At 37.8% G+C, this 18,355-nt stretch overlaps 5 protein-coding genes and 1 pseudogene across 12 annotated transcripts; 4 read left to right on the plus strand and 2 right to left on the minus strand.

The window, feature by feature from the left end:
- Nucleotides 1-951: 951 nt before the first annotated feature.
- On the plus strand, nucleotides 952-2,945 carry LOC103836033 (methyl-CpG-binding domain-containing protein 10). Of its 2 annotated transcripts, XM_009112243.3 has the most exons (3): nucleotides 952-1,213; nucleotides 1,769-2,140; nucleotides 2,180-2,945. In XM_009112243.3, exons 1-3 carry the CDS (start codon nucleotides 1,151-1,153, stop codon nucleotides 2,729-2,731), a joined length of 987 nt encoding a protein of 328 aa, XP_009110491.1. In that variant the 5' UTR covers nucleotides 952-1,150; the 3' UTR covers nucleotides 2,732-2,945. The 2 variants fall into 2 exon arrangements, with proteins under 2 accessions (XP_009110491.1, XP_018509457.1); XM_018653941.2 differs by having other exon boundaries at nucleotides 1,769-2,945.
- Nucleotides 2,946-3,175: 230 nt separating this feature from the next.
- Nucleotides 3,176-7,365, plus strand: LOC103836035 (zinc finger BED domain-containing protein DAYSLEEPER). Of its 2 annotated transcripts, XM_033276831.1 has the most exons (3): nucleotides 3,176-4,963; nucleotides 5,005-5,025; nucleotides 5,059-7,365. In XM_033276831.1, exon 3 carries the CDS (start codon nucleotides 5,064-5,066, stop codon nucleotides 7,191-7,193), a length of 2,130 nt encoding a protein of 709 aa, XP_033132722.1. In that variant the 5' UTR covers nucleotides 3,176-4,963; nucleotides 5,005-5,025; nucleotides 5,059-5,063; the 3' UTR covers nucleotides 7,194-7,365. The 2 variants fall into 2 exon arrangements, with proteins under 2 accessions (XP_033132722.1, XP_009110492.2); XM_009112244.3 differs by lacking the exon at nucleotides 5,005-5,025 and having other exon boundaries at nucleotides 3,176-4,976.
- Nucleotides 7,366-7,910: 545 nt separating this feature from the next.
- On the minus strand, nucleotides 7,911-12,158 carry LOC103836036 (protein MLN51 homolog). 6 transcript variants are annotated; one of them, XM_018654027.2, is made up of 11 exons: nucleotides 12,037-12,158; nucleotides 11,557-11,983; nucleotides 11,174-11,300; nucleotides 10,864-11,063; nucleotides 10,072-10,775; nucleotides 9,752-9,854; nucleotides 9,312-9,413; nucleotides 9,067-9,122; nucleotides 8,699-8,759; nucleotides 8,325-8,458; nucleotides 7,911-8,103 (listed from the first exon to the last, which is right to left on the minus strand). In XM_018654027.2, the coding sequence occupies exons 2-10, from the start codon at nucleotides 11,943-11,945 to the stop codon at nucleotides 8,431-8,433; spliced, it is 1,770 nt and encodes a 589-aa protein (XP_018509543.1). In that variant the 5' UTR covers nucleotides 11,946-11,983; nucleotides 12,037-12,158; the 3' UTR covers nucleotides 7,911-8,103; nucleotides 8,325-8,430. The 6 variants fall into 6 exon arrangements, with proteins under 6 accessions (XP_018509543.1, XP_009110496.1, XP_009110493.1 ...); XM_009112248.3 differs by having other exon boundaries at nucleotides 10,864-11,060; nucleotides 11,557-12,126; XM_009112245.3 differs by having other exon boundaries at nucleotides 11,557-12,126.
- A 184-nt stretch (nucleotides 12,159-12,342) lies between these two features.
- On the plus strand, nucleotides 12,343-13,599 carry LOC103836037 (translation machinery-associated protein 7). The gene is made up of 4 exons (XM_009112251.3): nucleotides 12,343-12,473; nucleotides 12,579-12,634; nucleotides 13,103-13,144; nucleotides 13,382-13,599. The coding sequence occupies exons 1-4, from the start codon at nucleotides 12,458-12,460 to the stop codon at nucleotides 13,460-13,462; spliced, it is 195 nt and encodes a 64-aa protein (XP_009110499.1). The 5' UTR covers nucleotides 12,343-12,457; the 3' UTR covers nucleotides 13,463-13,599.
- A 196-nt stretch (nucleotides 13,600-13,795) lies between these two features.
- Nucleotides 13,796-14,401, minus strand: LOC108869338 (annotated as a pseudogene).
- A 214-nt stretch (nucleotides 14,402-14,615) lies between these two features.
- On the plus strand, nucleotides 14,616-15,865 carry LOC103836038 (cytochrome c-type biogenesis CcmH-like mitochondrial protein). Its single transcript, XM_009112253.3, has 4 exons — nucleotides 14,616-14,773; nucleotides 14,908-15,055; nucleotides 15,141-15,272; nucleotides 15,356-15,865. The coding sequence occupies exons 2-4, from the start codon at nucleotides 14,912-14,914 to the stop codon at nucleotides 15,557-15,559; spliced, it is 480 nt and encodes a 159-aa protein (XP_009110501.2). The 5' UTR covers nucleotides 14,616-14,773; nucleotides 14,908-14,911; the 3' UTR covers nucleotides 15,560-15,865.
- The last annotated feature ends 2,490 nt before the right edge of the window (nucleotides 15,866-18,355 follow it).

Here is an 18,355-nt window from a genome sequence, read left to right on the forward strand (position 1 = left end):
AAATACGCAAATCCGGAAGTTTTCCCTCGGATTTGAATCTTTGTATTTTTAACAAAAAAAATCAAACAAATCTATTCAGATACATTATAAAATCAAATATATTAGTAAATCCGTACGATTGAATAACATTTGATTTGATATAGAATTTATGAATCATTAAACCAATAACACATAATTTAATACAGATTTGAAAATCATAGAACCAATAACACTAGATTTAGTTCGGATTTTCAAATTCATTAAAATACAACAATCAATAACCCTTACTAATGCTATGTCATTGGATTAGATTACATGCTTACAAAAGAATCTGCACCCTTCTTTTTTTTTTGTGGCTAATAACTTCTAAGGGCATCTGTATTGGGGGTCCCTTAAGGCATCCCTTAGGGGAAGGGGGTGGGAACCGAGGAAGAAAGAGAAGGGAAAAACCCTTAATTAAGAGCTGTCCCTTACTCTCTAATGACCAAAAAAAAAAAAAAAAAAAGCAAAATAAGGGACTCTCTCCCTCTCTCTCTTCATCCCACCAATAAAGATGCCCTAAAGTACCCAAGTCACTTTCACAAGAAATTATAAAATAATCCTACCAAAAAAAAAGAAATCATAAAATAATATATGGGCCGGTTAATATTTAGGCCCATTAGCTTGGGCTTCTTTTCTGCAGACTATAGTAGCAGAGTGGGAATAAGGGAATAAACAAAAGGAGAGAATATTCGCTATAAAACTATCGGTCACGTAGCGGAACTCAACCCCATACTCCATTATACTTTATTATTTGTATCTGAAGAAAGCGGGAAAACAGATGCCACACACCTTATCCACCGATGAAACGTCGGCTTAAAAGGACACGTGTCTATCTCAAACAGGTCCGTCACTGAACTATCACGTAGCCCTATCAGATCCACACTCTCGTGTATTACGTGGTGAAAGGAAAAAAAAATCATTTTTAGTTAGATAAAAAAATAAATATTAAAAAAATAAAAGACAGAAACAGAAGAGACACGCAAACATATCCATTAGTCACAGGGGTTGTTCTCGCAGCAGTTCTTATTACCAGAAAGGAAATAAAGTCGTAACCTTTGTGTTAAAAGGATAAGAAGGGTTTATAGTAAGAGAGACAGAGTCTGTTTTGTCAGGTTGAAGAGAGAAGAAGATGGAGAACACAGACGAGCTCGTGTCTATTGAGCTTCCAGCTCCTGCTTCATGGAAGAAACTGGTATCTTCTTCCCCTCTATTTTTTTTTTTTTTTGAAATTTCTGCTGTAATTGCTAACAAGATTGATGTCTCTGTAAGAGTGTTGTTTTGTCGGCTCAGATTTCTATTACAAGTTAGCTTCTTTTGTTTGGTCTAGGGTTTATGTTTGATTTTGGGAAATTTAATGAAATAACAAGCTTTGAGGTGGGTTTTGGATCTCTATGTTAATTTTTATGTGGGAGTTTTCTAATTAGATGATAATTTAATGCTTATTGAGAATCAAATTAGGGTTTTTAATGAAAATGCTATTGAAACCCTAGAAATGGTTGATAAAAATTGGGGCTTTTTCTATAGACTGTGTGTTTTGGATCTTTTATGTTAAATTCCATCTGAGAAGATGATAATTTAACGCTTAAAGCAGTTTCTTGGGGATTCAAATTAGGGTTTTCAATGAAAATGCTACTGAAACCCTAGATTGGTTGATAAAGTTTGGGGCTTTTTCTATAGAATGAGTCTGGAGAAGTCACACGTTGCTGTTGTGTATTATGTGAGTGATGTAAAGCTTGTTTGTTTTCAGTTTTATCCGAAAAGAGCAGGTACACCGAGGAAGACAGAGATTGTGTTCATGGCTCCAACGGGTGAGGAGATTAGCTCACGCAAGCAGCTTGAGCAGTACCTCAAGGCCCATCCTGGGAACCCTGTCATCTCTGAGTTTGACTGGACAACTGGTGAAACTCCAAGGCGGTCTTCTAGGATCAGCCAGAAGGTGAAGGCTACAACGCCAACTCCTGAGAGAGAGCCTCACATGAAGAAAAGAAGATCTTCTCTCACTAAGAAGGACTTGAAAGAGGCTGCTGAGAAGGAGAACAAGAAGGAGGGTGAGAAGGAGGGTGGAGCAGAAGTGGCAGAGGCTGAGAACGAGAACAAGGAGGGTGAAAAGACTGAGGCTGAAAACAAGGAGGGTGAAAAGATTGAGGCTGAAAACAAGGAGGGGGAAGTTGTGACAGACAAGAAAGAGCCCATGGAAGTTGATACCTCTGAGGTGGAGAAGAAGAGTGAGGAGGAGAACAAGGAGGGAGAAGCTGTGACCGACAAGAAAGAGCCCATGGAGGTGGATGCCTCTGAGGTTGAGAAGAAGACTGAGAGTGGAGGAATAGCTGAAGAACCTCCCAAGGTTGAAGAATCACAGGAAGTTGTTGTTGCTGTTGCTGATGGGGAGAATAAGCCTGCAGAGAAAGAGACTGAGAACAAGGCAGAAGCAAACGGAGAAAAGAATGAGCCTAACCTTGATGCCGAAGGTAATAAGGGAAACGAAACCAAAGAAGCTGAGGAGAAGAAGACAGGTGGTGAGCCTAACCTTGACGCTGAAGTTAACAAGGGGAATGGAGTACAAGAAGCTGAGGAGAAGAAGGCAGAAGCTGCAGCCGCTGTATCCGAGGAGAAGAGTAACGACGTGAAGGGGGAAGACACGAACAGAAGCGGAGAGGCGAATCAAGTTCAGCAGCAACAGGGTGCTGCTGCGGCGTCCGTGAGCTGTTAAAAGACCTGTAGAGGGAGCACAGGTGGTGTAAGAGTGTTGTTGTTGTTTTCTGATTTCAGGTGTAGTAGCATTGACATTATGAGTGGTTTGTTGTTGTATGTGCTTGTAGAAGAACTAATACGTCTCTGTAGTTCAGTTCATAATTATCATTAGACTCGTGTACTTTTGTACTTTTGGTGTGTTTGTTAATGTTTGGCATTTTAGTTTGTTTCTTTTCTCATCAAGCTTAGGTAGATGCATCAAAAAGTGATGCCAAGTAAAATCGACACAAACTCTACATAGTAAGATTTAAAGAGGTAAAAAACACAAAGCAAGATAATATATTACAAAGACCACCCCCTTTAGTAAAAATCTTTTCGACAACCATCAACCTCTAGTTAAGCATTTTTGTGGGGTGGGGGTTGGGGTTGGGGGTGGGGGAGGGTCAATTATCTATTTTATTAAATTAGCAAAATTGTTGAATGAACAACTCTACATGATTTCGCTTGATTTACTACAAAACATAGGTGTATAAACTATGCTAAATATCTAAAAAAAATCATAAAAAAAAAGAGATAAAAGTGAACTAGTTTTGAAAAGAATGTCAGCCAACTCTACCAGATATTCTATCTTATACACCAAATCTAAACAATATGTTTACAATATGAGTGAATGATACATCTCAATTAGATATGATCTTGTCCAAAACAATTTTTTCATCGCCCCACATATAGAGAACCAAGAGATTTATGCAGATCAAACAATTCAACTCACATTATATTTCTATAACTACATCTAAGATTTACTTGGTCCAAAAATAGTCGGTTCTTTACTTCTCTCTCTTTAAATTTTGCTTTTTCTAACTTTTTCGATTAAGAACAAAAGATTAATTAAAGGATATTGACAAATATTTTGTAGTTACTTAACATAATTTGTATATCCTTTTTTTTTTTTTTTTTTTTTTTTTGTCAACATTTATATTGATGGGACCGAAGTCCAATTTTGATACAAATGGATAACAACCAAAAACCCATACATAAACAACCCATTTTAAGCCCAGTTACAACAGATAATTATGAATTAAACAAAGACGAGTGTCTTCCACGCGTCTTTCATTGGGTTGAAGAGCTTGATACGTGTCACACAATGGGTACAGCTGGAGCTTCGCCGGACTGGAGGCCAACTGCAGCGTCGCCGGTACGGTGGCCACTTCTGGCTGCGATCAATACAAGAACAGAAACTCCATTCAAAGGTTGATTCCATTTGCCTGCTTCACTCTCCCTTTACGCCTCTGTCTTAAATGAAAATTCCATTACTCCCGCTGGATATGTAAGACCACCAAGTAGCTTGACTCAATTCGTTATCAGCCTTTGCCGAAACGTTTGTATATAACAAACTCCGACTTTTCTTAAGCTGTAACAAAATTGAAGAAACAAACTTGCAAATCTCAATCCTTCATCTGCTCGGACTACTCTGCTTTTTTAGAGCAACAGAGATTGATATCTTTAAAGATGAAGGTTGAGGATGACCAGCAAGAATAGTAAAACACAAAAAAGACAGTCGGGATAAGATATTTAACGAGAGAAGAAGCTTAAACAAGCCCGATCAGAAAGATCGGAACTTTATTAGTTTCAAGCCTAAATCGGAAACAGAAGATGAAGAACATGAAGAAACTAGTCCGATTAGGTTAAAACGCACAACAAAATCGCCACAGCGAAGAAACAAAATCGGCTAACCCGAAAGAAAATCCGATAAACGGAAGGGAGGATTCGATCGTAGATCGAAATATTAACAACAAAAAACAAGAAGAAGCATAATCTCTCCTCTAATCAAACTCTAACCCTCTGAAAGATTTTTTATTGATAAAAGGGTAGAGTTTTCCAGAGAGAAAATCTCTCTCTAACAGAGGAGAGAGAAGCCTCAATTATCCAAACCTATATTTAACAGTGCATGACTAACATTTGTATATCCTTTCCTTTTTATGATTTAAGGCAATGACATGAAAATAGGAAAAAAAAAAAGAGAGAGATATGGAGGGTCCAGATTAAAAGCAAGGTCCGTAGATCAACGGTGGAGGAAATTCAAGGGATTATTATTATAAATAGAAAACAAATCCATCTTCCTAAACTCAGTAGTATATAAGTAAAACAAAAAGGCCGACGGCTCACAACCCTAATCCGAGCCAACCTCTTCCTCCAAGTCCAAAGCCCATTACACGCCGTTTGATTCTTCCCGCCGTTGCTCTTCTCTCTCTCTCTCTGCGTCTGTAAGTATTCATTCATTCAATCAGTTTATCTCTCTCTCTCTCTGCGTCTGTAACTGATTCGATGTTCTCTTGTCTGTTTCAGGACTTATGGATCCCAACCCTTCTTCCGAGCTCGTTGACAACAAAGTTAATCTCGAGATTGAATCTTCCGATACACAACCAATCAAGAGGAGGAGGAAGAGGAAGTCTATGGTGTGGGACCACTTCACCACCGAGACAACAACCTCCGGAACCACCAAAGCCTTTTGCAAACACTGCAACAAGTCCTACGCGTACATGTCTGGTGGCAAAGCTTCGGGGACAAGCCACCTCAAGCGTCACATCGAGTTAGGTATTTGTGATAAGTGCCCGAACACGAACCTGATCACTCAAAGGAAGGATGAAACTGCTTCTTGTCCTCCTCCCAAGAAGCGTCAGAGGAGATGTAATGTCGCTATGGATCAAGATGGATGCAACCATGAGATGGCTAAGATGATCATCATGCATGGTTACCCTCTCCACATGGTGGAGCATTCTGGTTTCTCTTCTTTCGTTAAGACTCTTCGTCCTCAGTTTGGGATGCCAAAGTTTGATACTGTCCATGGGGATTGTGTTGGCATGTTCTTGTCTGAAAAGCAGAAACTTTCGGAGTTTATTGGAGAGATTCCTGGGGGAGTTAGCCTTAGTGTTGACTTGTGGTTATCAAAGGAATCAGTGGGTTACGCCTTTGTGAGTGGACACTTTGTAGATAAAGACTGGAGCTTGAGTAGCCGTCTTCTCAATGTTGCTGTTGTGGCTTGTCCTGATTCGGATGTGGCGTTGAACCAGCCTGTTGCTGCTTGCTTATCTGAATGGAAGCTAGAAGGGAAAGTTTCAAGTCTCACTGTCAGCCAATCACAAGTGAATAAAACCTGCGTTGATAATCTTAGAGGCTTCTTGTCTTTTAAGAACCAGCATGTGTTGAACGGCCAGTTATTGATGGGGGAATGCTACGCTCGTCTAATAAGCAGTATGGCGAAAGAAGCACTTGCGGCTGAGGAGGTTCAAGGACCGGTAAAGAAAGTGAGAGACAGTGTTAAGTATGTTTTGACAAACGACGCTTGTGGAGAGAAGTTTGAGGAGGTGAAGAGACTGTTTCCAGCTTCTGCTCCGTACAAAGATCTTGTTATTGACAACATAGGGAGATGGGACACGAGTTACAAGATGTTGTTGGTGGCTTATGAGCATAGACAAGTGTTTACTTGTTTGGAGACATGTTATCCTGGTTACAAGATATCGATATCTGATGAAGAGTGGAGGAAGATTGAGAGTTTCTGCTTGTGCTTGAAAGTTCTTTTCGAAGCGTGTGAGGTCTTGATTATGCCAAAACGCTTGACAGCAAATACTTTTTACGATGTGATGACCAAGCTTCAGCTAGAGCTTAGCCGCATCGCCATGGGTGAAGAAGAGCTTGGAAACGTTGTGAGTTCGCTGAGGGAGAGATTCGACTTGTACTGGAGAGGATGCTTCCTTGTTGTGGCGGTTGCTGTGGTCTTAGATCCTCGGTTCAAGATGCAACACGTAAAGGAAACATTCACTGAGTCGTATGGTGAAGATGCAGAACAGTGGATCAAGACTGTTACTGATGCCTTCCATGATCTGTACCAAAACTACAGTGAACACAACCTGCTAGATTCCTATGTAGTAGATCATGGCTTTGCGGAAACAGAAGTGGTTCAAGAACCTCACTTCCAACAACAAGACATGCCTCAAGATGCTAATACAGATGAGATAAGTCCACAATCAGAGCAAACCACAGAGTCACATCAACAAGAGACGCAACCTAAGGTAGAGAGGCAGCAGAATGTGAGTGAAGAGTATCAAGACCACACGTCATTTATGGATGACGTGCTCCTGGAGGAAGGGTCTACTCTTGTTACAGTTGGAGACTCGTTTTCGGACTTTGATATTGAAATATCAGAGATGAAACCAGAGCTGGATCAGTACTTAGATGACTGTTTGGTTCTGAAGTCGGAAGACTTTGATGTACTAAGCTGGTGGAGACTCAATAGCAACAACTACCCCACACTGTCTAAGATGGCTGCTGATCTTCTCTCCATTCCATTCAGTACGGTCTCGCCTGAGTCTGTATTCGACACGGAAGTGAAGCAGATGGACAGTTATAGGACCTCTCTTCCTCGTGGAACATTGGAGGCTCTCTTGTGCACCAAAGACTGGCTCAAGAACCAAACATTATGAATTTTACTCCGCTTTTTTTAATTTTTGGATTCGCTTTTTTTTAGTTTTGAAATTAGTTTTTTTCATATCTGAGTTGCTTTTTTAACTATAACTATTTGTCTTTTGATTGCATAGATGACTTTGATTGTTATTCATCTCATGAATGACTATAAACTTCCATGTCTCTGCTTCAGCTTTCCTCTTACAATTTCCATATCTATTTTTCTAAGTAAAGAATGGTCTATTATAAATAAGTAGAAGGGAGAAGTTTAAACTGTAAGTTTTGGAATCTAGTTGCAACATCATTGCTTCTGATTCTGAAAGATAAATATACCACTTTACGAAGCAGAAGTATGTTATCATATCAGTTGGTTTACTGGTGTCTTACTGTCTTTTTGAGATCAGGTGGTTCTGTATCCTGCATTTTTCCTTTTTTGTGTTGTTTCTCAGCTAGTGGAATCGTATGTCGCGGCATATTAAGTGGCATTTGAGTGATTTTTACAGGCTTATATACAGACCAGTCCAGCAAGTTGCGGTCTATTTAGTGGCATCGTCCCGGCTATGCAACCTAACCCCCTTGATAAAAAAAACCATCTCAAGCCCGTAAACTGACACAGCCTTGTTTCACCAACAGCCGAAGAAAGTACAAAATGCCAAATATTTCACAGCAACGCGACCCAGATTGATAACAATCAAGAAAATTGTTGTAAACCTTCGTAAAATGTAACTGGCATTTAGTAGCATGTCACAACCATTAACCATTTCTTATTATATCAAAGCCTGTTTAGAAACTGCGTTCTACAACGGATAAAACACATTACCAAAACCATAAGTTATCAGACTTATACAAGAAACAGAAATGAATTACATATGAAAAATTAGAAGACGAACACACAAAACAGGCTGACCAAGGCTTGAGACAACGACTTCCCTGAAAATAACGTCAAATGAAGATTACCAAACAAGCAGATGACTGAATATTACGAAACAAAACATGCAATATCCATAGATTTATAATGAACCACCCACTTCATTTATAACTGTTAGCTAGTAGTATTGTCTTTCATTCCACACTCCAACACCCATAATCCCATTCCACGTTACTCTATTACTAATCCCCCCGTGATTAGAATATAGTTCTGAACCATTTACCGAAGAAAATTCAGGAATAATTGCAGTCTAAAGTGTGCTGTTACGAAGTTTGGAGATGGAGCAGGGCCCTGAGCCAAAGAGTCTTCTTAGTTTCTAGCAACTGCGATCACTTGCTAAAACTCATCTCCGAGTACCTGCATATACACCAATGAAAACGAAAACTTAAGCAACTATTCTTTCTCATGATCGGATCAAGTTTCACAAAACTTAATCTACGTAAAACCCTACAGAGATATTCAACCACACGTCCATGAATACAGTTATTCAACACAAATCCGGACACATAATCCATCATGGTACCTTGTCCTAATTTTCCGAATCAACATGTGATCAAAATATGAAAGAGTAGGTCCGAGTTAACTTCAAAAATTTACCTCCGAGGCTGCTTGCTTGAGTTGTTGTTCTGCCGTTTTGAAACCCCACTCTCTGTTAACTCTGCATACAAAGAAAGTAGCTTAACGTAAACAGAATGATCCCAACAATAAATCTTCGTATTAGCAGCCCAATCTTCTCCTTTATTGGCCAATTTGTGATTCTAATAGAAAACAACTTTTGAGATAGTGATTCTTAAAAGTTAAAACGATATCCGTCATAATTTGTTTATGTACTAGTTATCCATGACATAGCTTTTCATGAATTTTTTTTTTTTTTTTTAATACAAGAAAAAGGTCCAATCTCTTTGCCACTTCCAAAAAGCCAATAAATGCAAATTTATCCCTTAATAGGCCAGTAAATGACTAACCAGGTCTTTCCATAGGTTTCTCCAGGTCATGAAGGTTGTTTGTACTATTCTCTTTGCTGCAAAATGGTAATTTTATCAAGTAAGCGTCAAATGCATGCTTTGCAACAAACAGAATATAAATTATATGTACCAAGCATGTGCAATAAGTTTAAATCAGAGAAAAATAGAATGAAAATTTACAAATATCACATGGTTTTACGTTATTAAAGCTATACAAGAGAACAATGGCAAATTATTTTCTAAACCTGGAGGATCCTGGCTTATGTGCTTGGTAAGAACCATCAACAGCAGCATATGGTGGACTATACGAAGCCCCTAGAGCTCCAGGTCCAGTCAAAACTGGCATCCTGCCAATCATAGACAAAAACCTCAACAACAAGCAGAAGAACGAACAAATCAGGAACTAGATATCGATGGAGAGCCCAGAGCATAAGAACAGGATAGTATTCAGAATGAAAAGTAACCATTCTAATGAAATTAAGTCTTCGTAGGTTCAGCTTAGCAGCATGCAGAGTTGCAGAACCAAACAAAGGTAATTAAACCGGACAGCATATAAAATCACGAAAAAACATGGCAGCTCAGCTACCAATGTGCACAATATCTAGATCTTTGATATTCTTACAACCGAGAACTATTGAAAACTAGGATCCAAAAAGTTCAGCGAGAAGGGAAGGAGAAAGCATACCATGTCATCTCCGGGTTTCCGATCCCATTTTCAGGCTGGACATATCCGGGAAAAGCCATTCCAAAAGTTGGAACCCCACCATGCTGACGCCCGAATTGCATAACTGTATTTGAATTCAATCATGCAAATAATACGTTAATTTTAGAACTAGTCAGATACGGGAAAAAATTATAGTAACCAGATACAATAATATTTCATGAACCAAGCCAAATGGCTCAGTATCAACAGCTTTCAGTTCAACAACCATGCATGGTTTGATTCTGAAAAAATCTTTCAACTCGACCATTGCATAGAGAAAAGCGTTTTTCAAAAATCCTTACCAGGCAGAAAGGCTGGGAAATTTGAATTGTCAGAAGATGCCAGACTTTCAGCATTCCCCATTACTTGAGATCCACTAAACATCAAAGAGCCGCTTCCAGTGGCCTGGAGAGTCCCTTTACCCTTAGCAAACGATGCACCTGTATCCGACGCAGATTCTATTTCACCAGGTAGATATCGATTTCCTGATGAGTTAGTTCTCTGGGTAGAAGAAGACAATGGTCTGATGACAGCAGTGTGCTGATCGAAATCCTGTCCGGAAGGTCTAATGTAGCCTTTGCTAGTGCCTTTTGAATCTCCATTGAGTTGCATTGGGGATGAAAATTTGCCACCCTGACTATGAGACTGGGGGTAAAACACGTTCCTAGTAGTAGGTGCTCCTCTAACTTGACTCGTGGGCTGAAAAGTCTGCGCAGTATGAACTGGTAAATAAACGGATTTTGTATTCCTAAGCTTCTTGCCAGAAGGAGTTGCACTTTCATTCGTCTGGAGTCTTTCCATGCCAACTTGTATGCCATGTACCAAGTTACTCGACGAGACTGAAGGATAAAATGGAGGGGAAGCAGAACTTAGACTTGAAACAACAACGTTCTTTTTGGTATGGGAGTCTTCATTCCCAGTTTGAGTTGGAGCAGATGGTGAACGCCGTGAATCGTGGTGTGACTTTTTCTCATGCCAATGTTGTGACCCACGAGAATTTCGTAGCCTAAAAATTCAGTACACAAGTCCATTATATTAGAGATAAAACCTTCCCTCAACTATAAAAAAAATAACAAAATGTAAGAAGAACTTACGGTTTGCTGGAATGTACTTGACTGCCTTTGCTAAGAGGAATCTCATCTTTTCTTGCCTCTCCCACTCGAGTGGTAGCTTTAGGAACAAAAATTTGATGTCCATTGCTGGATGATGCGTTAGAGCTTCTCCCTCTACTATATCCACGCCCTTGTCCCCTACCTCGACCGCGGCCTCTGAATCCGCCTCTAGGAGTCTTCTGCTGAATATACAAAGAGAAATTATAAAAACATAAATACCAAAAAAAAAAAAAAGCAAACATATTCAAATATACATAAAGAAAGAGATAGAGAGATCTAAAACAATCTTTAAAAAAAGCATAGAGGGAAGCTGTACATCATGATGTTTCTCCTGAGTAGTATTCATCTCTTCAAATTTGTCATGTCCCCATTTTCTTTCATCTCCAGACCCCCACGATCTCCTTCCACCCCGCCCTCGCCTATAAAAGCCAAAATAAGGAGTATATCAATCGACATTATAGACGCAAGGTTTAGGAAGAGCTAATTAGTACTCCAGAATTTGTTTTCATGTTGCCAATAGGATTAGCATGGACTTGGCCAAATCTATCATAGCAAACTCAAATGCAGCTATTCAACACATTCATACATGATAAAAACTCCACCTTTCAGTCTATTTCTCTCTCTCTGATAAAAGCAATTGCATTTGAGAAGATTGTGAAAAAAAAGAGTGTGTACCTGCTTCTGCCAGCAGACAGTTCCTGAAACCTGTCATCGTGCATATAAAAAGCTCCACCTGTTGGCACTGCAGACGATTGCTTCTCCTTATCTTCCTCTCCATCTACATTACCTGCCGCATCATCTTCTGCTGGTTTACTCCTCTTGTCATCATCATCATCATCACCTTCTTCCTCCTCATCGTAACTACCCTCTCCATCATCACTCTTGTTTTCGTCATTATCAGCAGATTGGCCGAAATCGGAATCAATCTCAGCCCTCTGGTTTTTAACCTCCTCATCTTCCTCCTCCTCGTCATCACTCGCTTCTCTCCTCCTAGTCGCCAATGAGCGCTTAAGCTCTTCGGGATCACTCTCATACTCCTGTTCTCCTGCGTCAGCCTGCGCCATAACTCTCTCTCTCTCTCTCTCTCTCTCTCTCTAGAAAGCTGAAATGGAGAGCGGAATCGTAAATCGAAGAATCGAAGAATGAATCACTGACCTAAACCCCTTTTTTACTTCAAGAGGCGATCGTTCGTTCTTCTGGAGCGGAAGGGTCTCTTTGACTTTTATGAAATGTGTCGTGAAAGTCTTATCCACACTCAATTTCCTTCTTAATCGAAAACCGAATACAATAATGTTGTAAACCGGTTCCACTACTATAAAGCTTAAACCGAAATACTCAAATCTCGGTTCGATTGCGTCCTTTGATTTACATGTCGGTGAGTGGGCCCAAATATAGTGGGCTTTTATTGGGTCATAAACTCTCCAAGCCCGTTTTATGGGTCACGTCGTTACTACGAAGTCTATATATAATCAGAGATTCGTTTCTATCGAATGGTTTGCAAGTCCATCGTCTCCGACTCTCTCACCTACCTTTTATTTTCCCAATTCGCATCAAACATTAGCTCTACAGACCAGTCATGTCGTCCAAGCAAGGTACATAGACTTTAGTATTCATGATTTAGGCTGTTTTGTTTGCGATTAAAGGGATTAAAAGACAACGCTTACGATTCTGCTAATCGTTTCGTGTTTATGAAACAGGAGGAAAGGCAAAACCATTGAAGCAGCCAAAGGCTGATAAGAAGGAGTACGATGAGGTGACTCTACTCAATCCTAACTTTATCTGTGAATTGAGAACAAAAACCCTGTTCGTTTGGTTGCCGCATGTTTCGGCCGTCAGCGGCAGGTTAATGAGGACAACTGTTGTTCGTTTCGTAGATGCTGCCGCTGACGCTGCTGCATATTATATCGCGACCGCAGGTTTTACCGGCGTCAGCCGTAGGACGCGGCAGACGCAGGAACTGCGTCAACGAAACGAACAAGAGTTGACGCAGAATGTTGACGCTGCCGCTGCCGCCTGTACCTTGGGCAACCAAACGAACAGCCCTAAAGTGTGCATCTTCGATCGTGTTTATATTGGATAGCATTAGTTAGAACATATCTTGCTCCGGCCTAATGAAATATACGCTAGCTCCATCGCATGATTGTTTTATTAAATCAATGATCGTAGTCATTCTTTTTACACACACTCTAATTTATGGAATGTTAATTCGTTGTTACTGCAGCATGACATGGCCAACCTGCAGAAGAAGAAAGACGAGGAAAAGGTTAGTTCCTTCCCACTTTGATGCTCTGTCTTGTTTCCTCTCTCTTCTTGTTCGTATTATGTTTTGTGTTTCTCAAAAGGCTTCTAGTTAGACTTCTTTGTTTTGGCTCCTCTTTTTCAAGCTAATATCGTGTGTAATCTAACGCTAGTGAGCCGCTACTTTTAGGATAGACAGTGATCGTTTGTTATTTGAAAAGCCTGACCCCATTTTATCTTTTTGATGGGGATGATAAAACAGGCACTTAAGGAACTAAGAGCCAAGGCGTCGCAGAAGGGATCCTTTGGAGGCTCTGGACTTAAGAAGAGCGGCAAGAAATGATCCGTTTTAATCACGAAGCTTGTATTTGACAAGTGCAATTTATCAACTTAATAACAGATAATCGTGTGTTTGTGTAACTTGTATCATGTTTCGCCACTTTTTCATAATATTGATAAATGGTTTCTGCATTCAGGATTCAGTCTAAGACTATCATGTTTCTGCATCTCAGGGTCCAGTTTTAAACATATGTTGCTAAAGATGAGTTGGTTAGGTAACTGAGAGTGACATGTGTTTTTTACCAAAGATGAATGTGAAATATATATGTGAGAAGGGTAACAGCTATTTATGTACACATACCTACTCTAAACGAAATAGCTTCACCCTGCCTCTCAAAGCGTGGCTGACCGAGAGGGTCTTAGAGACTGAAAGAGCCTGCTTTTCTTCTTGAACCGTTGACACTGGAAGAAGTGCGCAGATCAGAGAACTCGTAGTACATGTCAGTGAAGAAATTGTCAACAATGTCAAGGTACACAGGGCTTCTTATGCTTTTGAATAGCATCGGAGCGCTTCATGTACATCTGATGCATGCTCCACGTCTCTCAGATCCACCATGTTTAGATCTTTCATCTTTTGCGCCAAAATGTCACCCCCTTCTCTTAGCCTCTCCTTGAATGGCTATGCAACCTTTTTCTTTGGTTTATTCTTATGTTAGCTTTTGTTGATGAGACACATCTCTGGTTTCTGGAACAATTGTGCTCTCACAAGAGATAACACTGTAGTAAGCATTGTGCTCACTGTTAATCTCCCTCTTTCTATCCTTGTCTTCAAAAGATTAGAGTTACTTGTCACTTAACAATCATCAGATCAATTTCCTTCTCTCGGTTGTTAAGTTTGCTCCTTGACAGCAGAGAAACAAAGATGGAGGTTATGATATGTCTTTAATCTGAATGAGTATACATTTTCCACCGCATTTCTACTTGTCCATCCACCATGGTCCATGGCTTCACACCCCAAGTGAGCCAAGAAGAAACATATGTTCAACAACAATAAAACTGTTACGTAAATAAAGCAAAACACATTCTACAAGAGGAGGAAGTAAGACTGAAACAAAAGCACTGCACTGAGATAGCTCACTTCCTAAACAAAAGTGCTACTGTATTCGTTATGGGCCCATGTCAACGCAATAACGAAGCCCAATGTTACTATATATTTGAAGGGCCCATGTCTATATCCCCTACACGCGCGAAGCACGTCGTTACAACACACGTTACACGCGCCTTCTCGATCCACCGTCGTCTTCTCTGAACAGCTCTGGGTAGGAATCGTGGACTAAGCGCTTACTCGAATCTCTGTCGCTTCTTCTCCATTCAGGTTCTCCCTTCACATTTTAATTTTGGTTCCGTTAGTTTTGGGTCAATGGATTGTTTTTGCTGTGTTGCTCACAAAGTGTTCGACGAAATGCCTGTGTGAAAACTCACCACCACTCGATATCATGAAATTTTCAGCACGATGGAGAAAAGAGACGAGGATCTGAAGAAGGCACAGATGCTGGACGCTCGAGCCAGAAACATCAGCCACAACGTTCGCTGCACCGAGTGTGGGAGTCAGTCCATTGAAGACTCACAGGCAGATGTTGCTATTCTCCTCAGACAGGTGAGTGGTTTTACTCAAAGTTTCCAACTTGATGAGTTGAATATAGTTTTGTTGTCTAGCATTCTGATGCACGTGAGTTTTGCAGCTGATCCGTGATGAGATAGGAGCTGGAAAAACTGACAAAGAGATCTACAGTAAGCTTGAGGATGAGTTTGGGGAGACGGTGCTTTATGCCCCGAAGTTTGATATGCAGACCGCAGCATTGTGGTTAACTCCGGTCAGTTTAACCGGTCCATAAAAATTACAACTCTCCAAGGGGACATTTAGTTTAATGGAGTATGGGTGTTTTTGTTATGACAGGTTCTGATTGCTGGAGGTACTGCTGCAGGATTGGTTTATAGTAAGCACAGGCAAAGGACAAATGTACACATCATGGCGTTGGACCTTATTAGAGGTGTTTCGTTGACTCCAAAAGAGAGAGTTACCATTCTCGATGTTCTTATTCCACCTCCCCCTCCTCCTCAGGGAGTTGCTTCCCGGTTGAGGAGATGGCTAAACCGGTAGTTCCCATGTCTCCTTAGCTCTGCTGTTCTTGAGTCAGACATTATCGTCTCAGCCAAGAAAAAAAACAATGTGGGGAAGGAGTGAGACTACCACCATCTATGAGAAACTGATGGTTTGCATCTTTTACAAGTAATTTTCTTGCTTATAAAGTTGAAAATAGGAATATCTTGGGATGTGATATGAAGAAAGCATAGTTGAATGTGTGATACTTTGTGGAGCTTTGCTGTGGGATTGAAAACAGAGACATCTTTCTTTCCAAATTATTGTTTGTTCTAACGGCTAGATAAGCTTTTTTGCACATCTTTATTGATGATATCCAGGGAATATGTTGACCTGATAATTATACAAGATACAGGAAGCAATGTGTTCATATAGTCCCAATACTTCTTCCCATACCACCTAACATTGTGTGTTTAGTCACACCTAATCCTCACTTGAGCCTCTTACTTTATTTAATCTTTTTTTTTGTCGACAAGCGAGTCCCTTAAATTCTCCAATACAAAGACTTACATTAACCATTACTAGGGATTAATCCGGGCTACGCCCGGGATTTTTATGTTTTTTTCAATTTAAGTTGTTAAATTATTTATATTTAGGTTATGATATATATTTATATAAATGTTAAGATGCATGTCATAATTAAAATTTATTTTTAAATTTTAACACATTAAATTAACATATTTTTTAATATTTAAATATTTTTTTGGAATTTTGTTGGCTATCTAGTTATCATATTTAGCAAAATTATCTGTTGAGTGTTGGAATAAATGTTTTAGATATTTAATCAAACTGCAGAGTATTTTCGGATCGGCCACATGCTAAACAATCGATCGATCCGTAAAAAGATGGTCGATCTCCTTAGCCAGGTAAGTACAATTTTAGCAAAAATATCTTTGATTTTTAAATATTAAGTATATAACTATTCTTTTGAATATTGTTTTTTTGAATTGTATTTTCTGATTAAGTCATTGTATTATAATGTTTATGTAAATATTTTTTTGTGATGTTTGAATTTGTGTTGTTCGTATACTTAACCTAGATGATATTGATGTTTAACAATTTATTATTTTCTGGAAATAGAAAATAATGATATATCAAAACATATCTAATACTTATTAAATGATAGTATAATGTAAATTACATCTATTATTTGAAAATACCATTTGTTGTTTTTATTTTATTTTTAAATCAGAAATTCTTTTTATTTAAAAACATTATTCATATATAGTATAATAGTTTAAGTTTGGAAGATTAATATATATATATATATATATAAATTATGTATATTTAAAAAAAAAATTTAAAAAATTATATATTGAGTAACTGAATAAAAGCTGAATTTCTTATCTTGAAAATCAAATAATTATATTTTTTTCTTTATGTTATACTCACCAATCCATCATTGATATTTATAACTCAGTATGTTTTAAAAAAAATTTAGTTTTAAGGAATAAACAAATTTAATAAATTAAATTCATCACCTATAATGTTCTGTAAACTTTATTTGAAAACTCTCTAAAATTGTATTTTAAGCATAATATTACTATTATTTAATTTAAGTTATTTTAAGCATAATATATGCTAAACCAACTTAAATTATATTTACAATAGGACCATCCTAAACCGGTTAATAAACCAAAAACAATACTAAACCAACATGAATCAATACCTGATTCGGCGAGAAAGGAAGTGTTTCGGGATAAACGCTTGAATGGTTATTAACTGTAATAGTTTGATCATGAAAGAGTTACTATGAATATTAACAATAAAATTATGGATTAGATTAATTTAAATTTGTAAGAATACCTTTGAGTCTATGAAAAGCAATTCAATTCCCATGAATAAGTTTGGCTTTTGGAAGTTGCGGGTTTTCCAACAATGAATCCACCTAACAAAAAGTTCGTTGTTATAAAAAATCTCTTTCAAGGTCATTAAAGGTTTTTGGGACTTGGCAAGAGTTGATGGTGGAACCATTTTTTTGCTCGAGTGCTTTGAAGTTTTCCTTGATTGTGTGAGGTTGATGTTGATGGAATAATGAATTTTATAGAGACTTTCTTGATGTAAAACTATACATTTTTATTTTTTTTGTTTAATGTGGTATTTCTATTTTAATATAGTTTACTACCATTTTAAGATAGATGTACATTTTAAGATAGATGTTTAAATCTTAATGTACTTTTTCCATTTCTTATATTTTTTATTTACATAATATCTATATTTTATATTTTAAAATAGATATTTAAATCTTAATGTACATTTTCCATTTTTTTCAATTGTGTATTTACTTATATTATATATTTTCCATTTTAAGATAGATGTTTAATGCTTCATGAACTTTTTCCATTTTTTTAAAAAATTGTGTATTTACTTATTATTATATATATAATTCATATATTATATATTTACATTATTCACTTATTATTTATTTTCATGTATATGTATTTCCATTTCTTGTATTTTTTATTTACTTAATGTCTCTATTTTACATTTTAAGATAGATGTTTAAATCTTAATGTATGTTTTCCATTTTTTTAAATTGTATATTTCCATTTGTTATACTTTCTATTTACGTAATATCTGTATTTTAAATTTTAAGATATATTTTTAAATCTTAATGTAATGTTCCATTTTTTAAATTGGGGATTTACTTATATTATATATTTACTTAATATTTTTTTATTGTGTATTTCTATTTCTTATATTTTCTATTTACTAATAATTTTATAATTTAAGATAGATTTACATTTTAAGATAGATGTTTAAATACTAATGTAATTTTTCCATTTTTTTTTTCAA

The sequence above is a fragment of the Brassica rapa genome, chromosome A08 (genome assembly GCF_000309985.2).
Source record: "Brassica rapa cultivar Chiifu-401-42 chromosome A08, CAAS_Brap_v3.01, whole genome shotgun sequence".
Lineage (NCBI taxonomy): Eukaryota > Viridiplantae > Streptophyta > Magnoliopsida > Brassicales > Brassicaceae > Brassica > Brassica rapa.

Coding starts and splice junctions, on each gene's coding strand:
- LOC103836037 (XM_009112251.3), top strand. Junction 12,635..13,102: donor ATAAGAAGGAGTACGATGAG/GTGACTCTACTC, acceptor TTGTTACTGCAG/CATGACATGGCCAACCTGCA. Junction 13,145..13,381: donor AGAAGAAAGACGAGGAAAAG/GTTAGTTCCTTC, acceptor ATGATAAAACAG/GCACTTAAGGAACTAAGAGC.
- LOC103836035 (XM_009112244.3), top strand. CDS start 5,064: ATGGATCCCAACCCTTCTTCCGAGCTCGTTGACAACAAAGTTAATCTC.
- LOC103836033 (XM_018653941.2), top strand. CDS start 1,151: ATGGAGAACACAGACGAGCTCGTGTCTATTGAGCTTCCAGCTCCTGCT. Junction 1,214..1,768: donor CTGCTTCATGGAAGAAACTG/GTATCTTCTTCC, acceptor GTTTGTTTTCAG/TTTTATCCGAAAAGAGCAGG.
- LOC103836038 (XM_009112253.3), top strand. CDS start 14,912: ATGGAGAAAAGAGACGAGGATCTGAAGAAGGCACAGATGCTGGACGCT. Junction 15,056..15,140: donor TTGCTATTCTCCTCAGACAG/GTGAGTGGTTTT, acceptor TGAGTTTTGCAG/CTGATCCGTGATGAGATAGG. Junction 15,273..15,355: donor CAGCATTGTGGTTAACTCCG/GTCAGTTTAACC, acceptor TTGTTATGACAG/GTTCTGATTGCTGGAGGTAC.
- LOC103836036 (XM_018654027.2), bottom strand. CDS start 11,945: ATGGCGCAGGCTGACGCAGGAGAACAGGAGTATGAGAGTGATCCCGAA. Junction 11,301..11,556: donor CTGTCTGCTGGCAGAAGCAG/GTACACACTCTT, acceptor TGGCTTTTATAG/GCGAGGGCGGGGTGGAAGGA. Junction 10,776..10,863: donor CAAGTACATTCCAGCAAACC/GTAAGTTCTTCT, acceptor CTGAATTTTTAG/GCTACGAAATTCTCGTGGGT.